Raw genomic sequence first — 15,048 nt, 5'->3', positions numbered from 1 at the left:
CTGTGCTCTTCCTCTTGCCACCCCCTCCTCACCAGGCTCGCACTCATCCTGTTCATTCAATCAGTCCTATCTTACACCTACCAGGCTGTCTTAGTCCAGGGCACTTCAGATTTGGGTGTATCATCCTGACATTTAAGAACCATGTATTCTCTTTCAAGTAAGGGAACCAAACACCTTGGCAAGGCTATTTCCCCTCTGTCCATCAACTCTGGCCTGAAGAACTTGGGCCTGAAAGGGCACAATCCGATTCTGTCGGGCTGTGTACCTGCCTCACTGCTGGGTGCCGGAGCACCACTGGCAAGCCGCTCAGGAGAGGCAGAACACAGTCCATGCTAGGGGTTGCCAGTCTGTGTTCTTCTGGGCGAGTTGAAAAAGGGGCAGGGGTCTGTGCTTCCCCTACATGCCAGGAAGGAAGGGGATGGTTAAGTCCTGGACAGGTCAAAATCTGGTTTGGTTCAGAATGAGTGCCAAGAGTACAGAGGGGCTGAAAAAGAGAAGGCCTTCTCCAGGAGATTTAGGCGTGGCTCTTCACGATGAAGGCCCATGGTGATCCTTGATGAAGGAGGTGATCCTTGCTTGTCCAAACTGCTTTATTTTATGGCAGATGTGAATTGATAAGTCTTACTCGGGGTTAACCAGGGATTAAATACCTTTTGCAGGGAAGAATGCCCAGGAAGAACTCATAGGCTAAACACTTACGTCCTATCTAGACACCTCATTAGCCAGGTTTTTATGCTAGCTGACCAACTATCATGGCCTTCTTCTCAGTGGGGTATTGTTGTGGGTAGCCCCAGCCTCTGGTTTTGATGGTAGTTCCACTCCTGGGAAGGGCTGCGGAGGAGTGACTCTTGTGACCCTTCTGTCCAATTGAATTTGTAAAATAAAGGCGAGAGCCAGTGATTGGGCAGCAGAAGGGGAGGTGGAGAAAAAGGCTTAGGGGAGGAGTCGGAAGAGGAGGAGTCAGAAGAGGAAGTTGCCAGGAGAGAGGCTATGGAGGCAAGAGGAGGAGCCAGAGGTGGAAAGACAATGAGGTGGAAGGACAACAAAGGAGAAGAACGAACGTGGCCTAGAAAAACCGCAAGTTGTAAGGGATCTCATAGCTGAGGAATAGAGTAGTGCAATGGTAAATCTGCCCAATCTAGGCTTGCAGTTTATAATCATAAATATTGAGTTGTGTTTTCCTTGACTGGACTTATTTGGGTCAGAGACTTACAACAAGGTATCATGGTTACATGTTTCAGGACAGTAGAGCTTAGCAGGGAGCTGGGTCCACGCCTACCATTCTCAATCCTGAGATTCTCTAGGCTGCTGAACCTGCTTCAACTTTGCCAGTTCTTCTGTCTGGTGGAATGGTCCACTTGCCCCACAGTCCCCAACATGACTAGCCTGAGCAGTAACTACCTGCCAGGGGACAACCCCAGCATCAGGGAACTGAGGAAGGCAGCTGATGGGAGGTATGGAGTTGGCGACTGTGGCTAAAGCTGCTTTACTTTCGGCAAGTTCTACCTTTTTTAACTCTTTGCTATTCTGTGGCCAAAGGTGCTGGATTCTGGCAATTTAACTCCTTCTGATTAGAGCAGGGGAGTAAGAAAAAAAGAATAGTTATCTAAGCTCTTTTCTCTCTGGCTCAAGGGCTCCTCCATGTCCAGGTGAGAGGCTAGGAGCCTTTTAACTCTTTGCAAGCCAGAGAGAAAGGAAGAAAGGAAGAAAGTCAGGCACACACATAGATATATAAACACACACACACACACACATACACATATACCATATACCAATACACATACAATGTGCATACATACACAGACATATACATACATACATCTGGTGGATGTGGCAGAGCCCCAAAAGCCACATTTTACTTCTCTCTGGCATTTTTCTACCTTCTTAGACAAAAGTTCTTTATAATAATATTACCTCATAGATGAAATGTTACACAAAAGGGGAGTCACAGAAGGATGCTGATAGTAAGTTCAGAGCAGTGTTTCGTTCTATAAGCTCATTATACGTTCAAAGCAACATAGCCTTGCTTTATCAAAGTGCACTCCTGTGGCCTCGTCCTTGGCCCTGACCTGGAATGAATGTTTTCCTCTGATCATAAATCTGTCCCAAGTCTATTTCTCTTCTAGTGCAATCATGAAAGCTCCTGTACTCCTTATTATGCAGCCTTCCCTTACTAGTCTATAAGAAGGGAGCACATTCTATTCTTGATTCTAACTTTATTACACCATTCTGGAAAAACAACTAAGAACATCTCCTTAAATTTTCTTCTTAGTATTTTTTGAATCAAATCAAGAATGCTATAATTAATTCACCTAGCATTAATTCATGAAAGTTCATCTTCATGTTGCTTTGCAGATCTGCCCAAAAGTGTGTGCTGATACCCTGGAACCATTGGTCTATGTAATAGTGGCAGAAATGGCACATCAGCAGTGTGAAGCAATCCTGGGATGAAGTCTCTGAGGACCCTACATCTCAGAGAGCACCCATCACAGACATGCAAAATGGTGGGCCATTTCCAAAAACCACCTCCCTCGCTTGCCATAGAATGCTTCTGACAACTACCCTCTTCAATGAGACCCACTTTATGTTCTTATAGCTGAGCTGTAAGCAGGGACTGCTTTCAGTGTATTTCTGTTCTATCTTGGTAATAAATGTTACCTTCACTGTCTTAAAGTAATGTTATTATTTAAATGGTTTCAAACAAATGCCATCACCGTGGTGACTAAATGGAATCTTCCATTTCTTAAAGATATTCTGTTTAAAACAACCTCTAAAAAGCTTAAAACAAAAACAAAAAAAAAACCGGCACCAAATACGTCACCATGGTGTGGAATGTGAGTGGTAGACATGACACACATGGAGACTGGAACAATATGGAATCATTCCGTATGTTTTGCTCAATTTTGCTATAAACCTAAAGCTGCTTTAAAAGTAGTTTATTGCCAGGTTGTGGTGGTGCATTCCTTTAATCCCAGTACTCAGGAGGCAGAGACAGGTGAATCACTGAGTTTGTGGCCAGCCTAGTCTACCTAGGAAGCTCTAAGGACAGTCTACACACAGAAATCCTATCTAAAACAAACAAACAAAAAACAAAAACAAAAACCAAAAACAATGGAATGTAAAGTTTATTAATTAGATGATTTTTAAAAAGATTCATAAAACTGAAGGGTAATAACAAATGACAAAAGCTAAGTACAGAGGACCAGCTATGAAATAACCAACTATTTCAACAAGGAAAAATCTCGTGTGACAACCCAAGTCCTCTGTGTTCTTGTCTTAGGTTCAGCCTGCCCACCTGGAAAGATTAAAAGTTCATCTTTAAACAAGTCCCAGAGACCTCAGCACTTTCCCATTGACAGGTTGACAGGCTGAAGAGGACTTACCATCGGGAGCAGCTAGTACAAAGATGTTGGTTTTGTTGTTCATATGTTTAAAAGTACTTTCCAACTGCTTCTCATTCATATGGCCAACCTCATTATGAGGCATTCTGACATCACTATTCCATCAGTGACATCATAAGTGCAATCATTCACATGGTTCTACCCTTGAAAGCCTTCTGGTAAGCCAAGACAAAGTCAGGAAGTTCTCCTGATGTTTCCTCTTCATATTGCTAATATTCATGTAAGCAGTGGATGGTACCCAAAAAAATAAGGAAAAGATGAGACCTATGTTCTTCTCACTTATCCAGGGAAGGAACAACATGGTCTACTTCAATCTGCTAGATGAACTGGGTAGACAATACCCAGTTTTCCCCTTAAAACAGAAAGAATTAATCTACCAACTTATGGCACAGTTGTTTTGTCTGAAACCAACTCGTGTTGGTCTTTTGACAGTATGTACTAGGTATTGGTAAAATTGTGCATAGGCAAAATATGGGTTGTAGCTTCTTTGCTGTGGTGGGTGTTGTGTTTTATAAAAATAAAGAGAGAAGGAATGTTTGGTGGATGTGCAGTCAGGTGTTGGGGAAGCAGGTTCCTCTGTGGGCCCATGCTGAGGTATCCCTTCCCCCTGAGGGACCAGCCACAGAGTATGAGGAGAGGAATTGAGAGGGTAGTAGAGACAGAGAGAGAGAGAGAGAGAGAGAGAGAGAGAGAGAGAGAGAGAGAGAGAGAGACCCGAGCGAGAGACAGAGCGACAGCGAGAGAGACAGAGAGAGAGAGAGAGAGAGAGAGAGAGAGAGGTGGAGGCTAGCCAGGAGCTCATGGAGGGGAATGGGGAGGAGGGGGAATGAGCAAAAGCAAGAATGCAAGAGAGAGTGGAGGGGACAAGCAGCCTCTTTTATAGTGAGTCAGGCATACCTGGCTGTTGCTAGGTAACTGTGGGATGGAGCTGAGACAAAATGCTAACAGTGGGCACAGCAAATGCTATTGATTATACACTGTATGACTACTTTCTTATTGCAAAGGCAGACCTGAGTAGTTGAAATGGATCATATGGTACAAGAAGCATCAAGTAGTTTATCAACTAGCACTTTACAAGAAAAGCATCCTGACTTGAGGTATATACCACTATTTTTTTTTTTAAAGATTTATTTGTTTATTATATATGAGTACACTGTAGCTGTCTTCAGACACCCCAGAAGAGGGCATCAGATCTCAATACAGATGGTTGGGAGCCACCATGTGGTTGCTGGGATTTGAACTCAGGACGTCTGGAAATGTAGTCAGTGCTCTTAACCACTGAGCCATCTCTCCAGCACTATACCACTATTAAAGGGACAACTTGTATATAAAATAAAATGAGGAATATGCAATATGCGGAGATGTACACAACTTCGAAGGCAAATATCATTATTATCAAGTGACTTTCATAACATTATTCTTTGCTACCATATACATCCCATATGGGTTCAGGGCAGGCACATGTATGTAAACTGATGTACATACACAAAACACACCAACGCTGCTTGTATAGCTTAGGCCTAGACTCTCCTATCCAACAACAAGAGGAAAACTGCCTTAAAAACAAACAACAAACCATAACAACCATAAGACAAATCTAGAGTTTCAAATTACTTGCATAAGGCTGCAAAAAATGAACAGAATATGGTGGTGCATGCCTTTAGTCCCGATACTCAGGAGGCTGAGGCAGGATGCTTGCCAACTTTATGATTACCTGTGATATAAAGCCCTAACATACACACACACACACACACACACATGCATACATACATACACACACACACATGCATGCATACATACATACACACACACACACACGCATGCATACATACATACACACACACACACACACACGCATGCATACATACATACACACACACACACACATGCATGCATACATACATACACACACACACACACATGCATGCATACATACATACACACACACACACATGCATGCATGCATACATACATACACACACACACACATGCATGCATACATACATACATACACACACACACACACACGCATGCATACATACATACATACACACACACACACATGCATGCATACATACATACACACACACACACACATGCATGCATACATACATAAGCAAACAAATAAATAGGTGAATAAACATAAAATATAATGCTAGAGGTGTATTTTACCTTGTTTTTAATCAGCTTGGCTCTTTGAGCAAAATTAAGTGTTGACAGTGTTTCCCCAAAACACCTGGATCCTGGATGAACATTTGCAATTATGGCTGTTTTGGCATTGCCACCAAGGGAGTCCTGTTTAATGACATCAATGGTGTATGTTTTTAGATTGTGAACCCTAAGAACTTTTTCAGACAATAATAAAGACTGAGAAACTCTTCCATTATCAGTCCCGATAACCATAATGCAAAGGTGGCGGGAGCCAGTGATGCGCTTACCCGCAGTAAGAAGGTGAGTTTGGAGTCTCTGTAGCAGACATGCCTCTGTTTTCCATTTCCCACGTCAACAAGGGCGGTGATGACCTGGCCCAGGCAACTCAGTGATCGGTTTATATTACCTGCCTCCTAAGGAATCAGGGGAAAGCAAAAATAAGTACAATGTTACTCTTTGGTGTTCTGAGCTTAACTCTAGGTAGCAAGGCGACAATCTAGGATGGAAAAGCAAAGGAGAGGCAAAGTAAAAGACAACTTCTAAGCTATAACAACATAACATGCTCAATTCCCCCACTTCCTGTTTCATGTACTGCAACTCTAACTGCAGAGTGCTGTAAAAGTCCAAGTGCACTACAAACTAGACTTGGGATCTGAACTTGACTTCTTCCATCAAACCCGATGTGGCATAGCATTCTCCCTCACCACTGCTCAGCAGCAGCAAGCTGGAGCTCCAGAAAGCACGAGACATTACTGACTGGAATGGTTAACAGCTTACATATTTTGAATGCACTTCTGATTCAGTATTTCAGCTTAACCAGCTTTCTTTGGAGGTTAACACACTAGAAGTCAAGGAGAACCTGTATAAGAATGTTCCTTTCTGGACAGAAACATGAGCCTTTTACTGACTGTAAGCTCAGCAGGCTCAAATCTTTCTTCCACATCTGATTCATCTCTCTTAGGTCACATTCCTCAACTACATAACTTGTCCATATTTTAATGTCAGCACTTAGATACATGCTGACAATACTCACCACAATGCACTCCTTTCCCACTGCTAACAGCTCAGCATTCGTGCCTTCCCACTTCAAGGATTCCCATGACTGCTCTCCTTTCTTGCTAGCTTCTCCCCTCTGATTCTGACAGTCGTAGCTTAATAGATCTAAGTGTTTATAATACAGGCCCTCTATAGGAAGCCACACATTTGCTCCTAACTTTTAAATGTTTTCAATGGTATGGAAAGCTGAGTACAAATGTGGCCTGGCACTCCTGGTCCTAATTGATCTTGGCTTTCGTGATCTATAACTAATCAATCTACTGATGCACACTGAAATATTCAATGCATAGTTACTCAACAAGACCCAACAAACCTTAAGATATCACTCCGCTGGGCAGGTATTCTCTGTTCCTCTCTCCAGAACCAAACCCTGGATTTTATGAGACAACTACTACCAAAGACGTCCCCGCAACCATCCACTCCACACCACCCTTTCCTTGGTCCTGCATGGCCAAAAGTAGCCACTCTTGCTGCTGATAGGGAGAAACTCCTATCCCAGGTCTTCACTGTGTTTGGTGCGGCACTGACTTTTCAGTAAAAATTTACACTAAGTAAGAATTTCATTCCTACCTTCAACCTCACCCCTTCTGCATGAGTGTCTTTTTGCCTCTCAGATCCTGCTAAGTCCACCAGGTTGAGTAAGGAGGTCCGAATGTTCACAGTCTCACTGCTCTTTTCCATCGATTCTACTGTGATTGTAAAGACTGCATGTGACCTCGAGGACTCTCTGTTCATAGATGTTGATGCTACACGCCTGTTTCTCCAGCCTCTAGATAAGACCTTGGGAAAAGGAAACTGTTACAAGAAGCCATGATAGGCGCACCCAAAGGCAGATTCAAAACATAAAATAATACAAAGTAATAACACATAGGTAGTTATCCACCTTCACAATAGAATAATTTCCATACAGAACAGGGCCTTTCCATTGTTAGCTAGCTTTGTGAGAATTTATGTAATCACAAATTCTAAGAAGTATATATTTAGACACCAAAATTGGTAGATCTATGAAAAATAATATCAAAGAATTATCTTCTTTCCCTCTTCCTGTCACAGAAAGAGACAAGAGTATGCCAGGTTGGCATGGAACTCACTACATAACTCAAGCTGGCTTTGATTCTGCTGCTTCCACCTCCCAAGTACTGTGATTATGGACATGAACCCCATTCTTCAGCTTAGATAATAAAAATTCTAAACCAAAAAGAAATCTCAAGTCACCGTTAGTCTAATGTTTTGATGGCTCTCTCCCTGCAAAGATTTTTTTCCTTTCCATTCAGACAAGAAAATGTATCAAGGTCTGCACCACAGGCCTTCAGTTAGGCAGGTCAGAATTCAAACTCTGAGTCTACTCTTTACAAGATGTGCTGTAAAAAAAAAGTTCTACTTCCGAACTTAAAAATGGGCACGTGGGAGCAAGGCCCAGCAGTGCCAGCCTTCAATCCTAGCACTGGGAGGCAGAGGCTGAGAGCAAGCCAGTCTCTGTGAGTACAAGGCCTGATTTATAAAGTAAGTTCTAGGACACCCAGAGCTACAGAGAAACCCCTGCCCTGAAAACAAAACAGCATTTGGGTACTGACCTCACATGGTAGAATATCTAAATATCTAAATATATATAATATATATAATAAAATTATATATATATATATACATACATACATATATATATAAAATTTTCATATTCCCACCTTGAAATTTATATTTTGAGTCAACATCAAGTAAGGATTGAAATGAAGCATTACTTTGAGCAGATGCTGGGAATGTCAAGCCTTAGGCAAAGTGTTGTGGGGTTTTTTGGGAGGGGGAAGGGTAGTGGTGGCTTGTGACAAGGACTCTTTATGTAGGACTCCTTACTAGCTGGCAACTCTGTCTAGACCAGACTGGCCTGCAACTCACAGACCCATATGCCTCTTCCTCACAGTGCAGAGACTAAAGGAGTGCACTGCCCCCTTAGCCTCAGCTAAGATTGCTAACAGGCCTGTTTGGTGATGCTGATGAGCTGAGAAACACAACTTGGAGAACACGCTCACAGTCAGTGTAAGGGTAACAGAGAGCCCAGTAGTTACTTCAAAGTCTACAACACTAGATATTAAAACACTATTAATCAAACAGTATACAACTGAAATTACGTGTCAGTGTTGTAGATTGAACAGAGGCCTTTGACTACTAGGCAACTACTATACCATTGACCTAATTCCCCATAAAACTGATATTACTTAAATTATTTGTAGCTCTTCATCGGTACTTTGTGCTTCCTTTTCATACTATTAAATTAGTGCATTTAATATTAGGTCAATTATATATTTATATAGCTTTAAAAATATCTCTCAAACACAGGACAAATTCCAAAAACAATAGAACCACATTTGCTTACTTAACTCTTTGAACAGTTAACTAACATTTATTTTGAACAATTAATTAACATTTAATACTTAACTCCTAAAAAAAATTATGGTACCTAATAGTGTACATGCTAACTTTAAAAATTAAACATTTAATAACTACATGCTAAAATACTTGAAAAATAAAAGAAAAATGAAAAGTTGCTAGAAAGACATAATTTATCTTGACTTGAATAAGAAATAAAATGCTTGCACAGCTTTATTAAAGAATCTATGGTTAAAAGTCTTGGGGAAAGGAGTGGCCCGCTGGAGTGCTGCTGACTGGGAATTCGGTCCTGGGTTTTATTCCTAGCACACACACACAAATCTTCTCCAGACTATAACGAAGTACGAAGAATTAGAGGGCTGAGTTCTACCGTAATGTCCACATTCTAAACACATTCCCAGAAATAGGTAAATAGGAGAAGGAGAACAGAACAAATGGAAATTACAGTTTGGCCTTGATCTTTAAGAACTGCATGAAAAGCCAAGTGTGGTAGTACATGCCTTAAACCCAGCCCCCGGGAGGCAGAGGCAGAGGCAGAGGCAGAGGCAGATCTCTGTAAGCTCCTGGTAAAGGGAGCTCACAGAGCAACAGATGCTGATGAGTTACTGTCCTCAGAACCCCTGTCAGATTGTGTTATTACAATAAATACCATTAAATGTAGGAGGGTGGTTTTGATGCTTTGATCAGGAATCTGCGCTTACTGATTCTGAAGGTCCTCGCCCCAATTAGTTTTTGATCTATCAATAAAGATGCCAGTGGCCAATGGTAGGGCCGAAAGAAAGAGGCGGGACTTTTAGATTCCCGAAGGCTAGAAAGAGGAAGAGAATCGAGATAGTCCGGGAAGAGAGACAGGACAGACTTAGAACACAGGGGCTATCTACCAAACTGTAAGTGGGAAGGGAAAGTGGTCCGAAAGCATCTTGGACTGAAGACCAATGGGCTTAACAGAAGGTAACCAGGCAACTAAATTGAGGGCAGATGTGATTTTACAGGCATTGAGCTAGGAGTGAAGATACGGGTAGGCTAGCCTCAGAAGGCTTAGAAGAGCCCAGGCACAGAGCCGATAAGCCAGTTTACAATTGAGCTAATGTGTGTGTGTGTCTGAGATAGCTCCTGGGCGGGAGCATGTGTGTGACCAGCCGGGAACACAGAGCAGTGTACATAAAACTACATGCTACAATCAAAGCATTGCAAAATCAGGCAGCCCAGAGATAGACTTTTACCATGTAGCCAAGGCTAGCCTCAAACTCACAATTCTTCCTGCCTCACCCTCCCAAGTGCTGGGAGCACAGGTATGTATCCCCCAAGTCTAGCCCAAAATTGCAGTTTAACTAAGGAGAAATCTAGAAAACATTGCCATATTCTTTTTTCTTTAGTTCTCAAGAAGTTTGTGGTATGCCTTTATGAAACCCTTTTAGCATCTCCATCTTGACTCTGAGATGAGGATACTTTCGTGGCATGCTTATTGCCTAGACATCAAACGATCTCATGACAGGGCACCTGATAGGCTTCCGCAGCGGAGGCCACCGCCTGCTCCACTGCCCCAACCACGAAGACTCCCTTCTTTATGTGCTCTCTTAAATACAGTCCAACGGATGTTGAGTCCAGCAGGTCATATATCTGCTCATTGTAGACCTCAATAAAGGAGCACTTACAAAGGAAACTCTTCCCGGCGCCAGCCTGTAAAAGAGAAGCACACTTAGTCTTCCATCTCCCATGAGCTGTTGCAGGTAGACTTTCCTATTGTCCTTTAATGTAATGTAAAACATTGAAGTCAGTGAACATAATCTGGAAAACTAATTCCAAGACACTATTTAATTTTTAAGTACCATCACTGCAGCCCCAGGAGCCCAGTCTGGAGAGGTACCAAAGAGCCTGCTCATGACAATGGGAACAGAGCGACTCAAATAAGTTTCCACTCTTCCCTCTGTTGTACTTCCTCACATGTGTTTATTGTGTTTGTGTGTATACTCAGACAGACTCACATATGAGGTATGTGTGGAGAGCTGAGGACAACTTCTGGGAGTCAGTTACCACCTCCTGCCATCTGGGTGCCAGGGATCGAAATCAGCTCACCAGGCTTGGCAAGCATCTGCATCACTGAACCGTACCACTGGGCCAGTTTTACTTGAAGTCAGATTCATGTTCTTTAAGACTGAATATAATTCATCCTAAAAAACTATAAATTTGGGGCTGGAGGATAGCTCGGTGGGTAAAAGCACTTGCAACTCTTATACAAGTTTTGGGCTTGATTTTCAGCATCCTCTTAGGAACTAACAACACCAGGTCCAGGCCCATTGTTCTCCTCTGGTGTCCACAAGCACTGTACATATAATGCACTTACACACAGGTAAAACACTCATGTATTTAAAGTAAAGAAAACCTTACTTTTTTTTTTTTTTCTTAAACCCACCCCGGGGGCTGGAGAGATGACTCAGTACATAAGAACACTTGACTGCTTTTTCAGAGGATCCCCACTGGAGTCTCCGTAGACAAACAGAGGCTTGTAACCATCTGTAACTCCAGGCCTGGGTCTCGCATGCTCTTCTGGCCTCCTTGAGTGCCAGATATGCCCATAATACATAGACATACATGCTGACAAAAAAAAAAAAAATTCATAAATTTTTTTTTTCAAGACAGGGTTTCTCTGTGTAGTCCTGACACTCTCTGTAGATCAGGGTGGCCTTGAACTTAGAGATCCACTTGCCTCTGTCTTCCACATGGGATTACTGGCATGTACCATCATCATCCTACTCAAAAAAATTTAGCCATAGAAATACATGGTGCTAAGCTGAATTATTTTACTGTCATACACTAAGTCTAACTGCAATGTTAGACCTATTTCTGCAAAGGAATATATGGTAAGCTGTTGCTATACACCAATTTCCTTGATACACAGGATGTAACGCACATAAGGACAAGGGTTCTTTTTTTGTTTGTTTTTGTTTTTTCGAGACAGGGTTTCTCTGTGTAGCCCTGGCTGTCCTGGAACTCACTCTGTAGACCAGGCTGGCCTCAAACTCAGAAATCCGCCTGCCTCTGCCTCCCAAGTGCTGGGATTAAAGGCGTGCGCCACCACCGCCCGGCAGGACAAGGGTTCTTGAAGTGGCAACTTAAAGATTCTTTGGAGACTCAGTTGTGCTGGATGGAGTTTTCCTGAAGTGGACACAGGTGAAAGACTAAGGCGGATTCGTGAAAGAATGTTTAGCTGAAGCAGACGCAGGATGTTCTGCTAAAGTGAGCACATGAAAAGACGTGTGATGAGGGATTCTCTGCTAACAACACACATGTACTGGTCTGCTGTTGCGGGGTGCCAGAAATGCTCTGTCCCACGCTTGGGGGCCAAAATGTCGTGGACCGCTCTGTCAATGTTGGAACCCACACTGCCAAAAGCTTTGGGGGCTAAATTGTTAGAGCCCACACTGCCCCAGGCTGCTCTGGTCTGCGGCCCGGGTTCAGCAAGAGAGTGAGGACACAAGGAATGGACACCAGACAAAAGTGTGATTCAATCCCATTTATTCTTCAGTCTCTCTTCTCTCCTAGTCCCTAGTTCCAAGTCTCTAGTGCCTCCAAGTTCCAAGTTTCCAGTTCCAAGTTCTAGTGCCTAATGTCCAAATCCAAGTTCTTCCTCCAAGTGCTAAGTGCCTAATAATAGTTGCCTGTCTCGAGTCTCAAGTGCCTACTCCAAGTGTCTAATACTTAATAATAATTTCTTCTGTCTGCCTCTCACCTTTTGTATGTCTCACTTCTAAGCCACGCCTCTAAGTCACGCCCTTAAGTCTCGGCTCTAAATCACAGCTTTAAGTCTCACACACCCAAGGGAAGATCCTGGGTATCTAAATCAAGATGTTATCAGAGTGTGCTCAGCTGTTGTAGGCTGTTGTAATCAAGTCTCTTGTCAGGGTATATGGCTCAAGATGGCTGCAAGGATCATAGCCACCTTCTGTCGGCTCCTCACAGTCGGCCTTACATTGCTTAGCTGAGCTCAATTTCTCAGGGCTCCATAAAGAGAAACACACCAAAAAAACTTGCAGTATGCTACAGTTTCTTGCCACTTTCCAGGAGTCTAGCTGATTGGCAGAGTGATGTCAGTTGAGACAGATACATGTTTTGAGGCAAGACCTGTTCTGAGGTAAGATCCATGAAGGAGACGTGATATTTATACAGACAGTGATGGAAGCTGAGCTAAACTTGCTTATACAGTTAACTGTGGTTGGTGCAGATCTTTGCTGAGAGAGGCACAGCCCAGAACTTCTCTTGGCATTCCTGTTAGTCCTGGTCCCTCACGACAGAGGCCTGGCTATCTCTGCTAGGTAGTGCCACTGCTGCCGATTCCTGTTTGCTATCCCAATCTACCAAACTGGACTGCTGATATCTGTGAAGTGTTTGTGAGTGGACTGAGCTGCCGCTGCTGACCTGTGAACTGACAATACAGACAATACAGACAGGAGTTGCTCCAAAGAACCTTTCTAAACAGATGCACTTTCCCAGTATCCTTTCTTTTCCACTACCTCTGGTGTGTGGTGGGTGGGCTACAAGGCAAGTTAAAGCATTTAAGAACCATCATTAAAAATAGGGTTTGAAAAAATTAAAGTTAAAGGTTCTTAAGTATAGAATCTGCCAAGGTAAACAAGTACAATCCTGAGAATGGCTCAATAGTTCCAAACTAGGAACCAAGGAGAGGGAAAAGATGGTATCCTTAGATGGAGTCATAACTCACATGGAACAAGATAACAATGAAATGTAAGCAAGTTCTGCAAACAGACAAGGATGAATCCATCATTAATGCCCATCATGAGGACTTATGGAGACCTTTAAGTGCGGAAACAGCTAGAGGACCGGACTTTCAGTGTATCTCTATGTATTAGTTACTATACTGTTGCTCTGATAAAACCCACGGCCAAGACAACTTATAGAAGGAAGGATTAATTTGGGCTTATGATTCCATAGGATTAGAGGCCACTGTGACCTTCCCCAGCCTTAGACAGGCCAAAAAAAAAAAAAAAAAAAATCTCGTTCACCACAATAGACCTAGCTACAACAGGACCTAGATGGAGTTATCCGCCCTGGCTGCACATACAACTTCCTACAGAAACGTAGAAGAATAGATTGCCTGCTGGGCTTGCCTTGTGACATAAACCACCTGAAAGAAAGAATGGGTTCAATGGGCTTTTCCTATATCTACAAGTGCTGAATATTAAACTTTGAGCCTTGATCAGAGAACTTTGTCTTGGCTTCATGCTTCCTTTGCCCCTCCATCTCTTTTTCATTTCCAGCCCTCCTTTCAGATAAACCCAGTTCATCCATGGCCGATGGCAGCTACAGGCCATGGTAATAACAGAAAGGGAGCAGCTGCTAAGTAAAAGGAACAAGATGCTAGACCAGAAACTGAGGGCTCAAATCTCAAAACACAAGCGGGAGGAAGAGAGAGTAAACGGGAAATGGTGTTGACTTTCTACAGTGCTCACCTCTCATGACGTAGTCCTTCCAACAAGGCCATACCTTCACTGCCTTCCTGAAAAGTGCAACCAAGTGGGGACCCAGAATGTAAATGCCTGAGACTATGGGTTACATTTTCTCATTTAAATCACCACACTCTATTTTCCTTGGTTGAGATTTTTCTATTTATACTTCCTCTCATCAAAATCTTGGAGAGCCCCAGAAGTTTCCACTCTCTTCTGTAGGCTAGCAATTAGGCTAGCCTTGAACTCTCTAGATAGACCAGGATGACTCTGAACTTCTGATGACCTTGAAATTCTGATCCTTCTACCCCCATCTCCATTGTAATGAATTACAGGTGTGTACCAACACACTCAGTTTTTACACTGCTGGAGATTCAAACCCCGGGCCTACTGATGTTTTCATTTTATGTGTATGGATGTTTTGCCTGCATGTATGCCTGTGTACCGTGTGCATGTCTGGTGTCCAGAGAGGTTAGAAGAGGGTATCAGATACCCTGGGATGAGAGTTTCAGACAGTTGTGGGCTGATTTGCCATGTGAGTGCTGGGAACTGAATGCAGGTCCTCTGCAGGGACAGCCAATGCTCTTTATAGCTGA

At 42.9% G+C, this 15,048-nt stretch overlaps 1 protein-coding gene across 2 annotated transcripts in view; it reads right to left on the bottom strand.

Moving 5' to 3' along the window:
- Kif15 (kinesin family member 15) overlaps window positions 1-15,048 on the bottom strand; it is a 73,724-nt gene that overhangs the window by 33,237 nt on the left and 25,439 nt on the right. For both annotated transcript variants that reach the window (XM_076917840.1, XM_076917841.1), the window contains exons 7-10: window positions 10,491-10,670; window positions 7,179-7,388; window positions 5,840-5,965; window positions 5,574-5,696 (exon numbers count right to left, since the gene is read on the bottom strand). In XM_076917840.1, the coding sequence (XP_076773955.1) occupies window positions 5,574-5,696; window positions 5,840-5,965; window positions 7,179-7,388; window positions 10,491-10,670 (639 nt within the window). The remainder of the gene's footprint in view (window positions 1-5,573; window positions 5,697-5,839; window positions 5,966-7,178; window positions 7,389-10,490; window positions 10,671-15,048) is intronic.

This window comes from Arvicanthis niloticus, chromosome 21 (assembly GCF_011762505.2).
Source record: "Arvicanthis niloticus isolate mArvNil1 chromosome 21, mArvNil1.pat.X, whole genome shotgun sequence".
NCBI classification, from domain to species: Eukaryota; Metazoa; Chordata; class Mammalia; order Rodentia; family Muridae; genus Arvicanthis; species Arvicanthis niloticus.
Note: the sequence above shows the minus strand (reverse complement) of the source record. Positions and strands in the feature narration are given on the sequence as shown.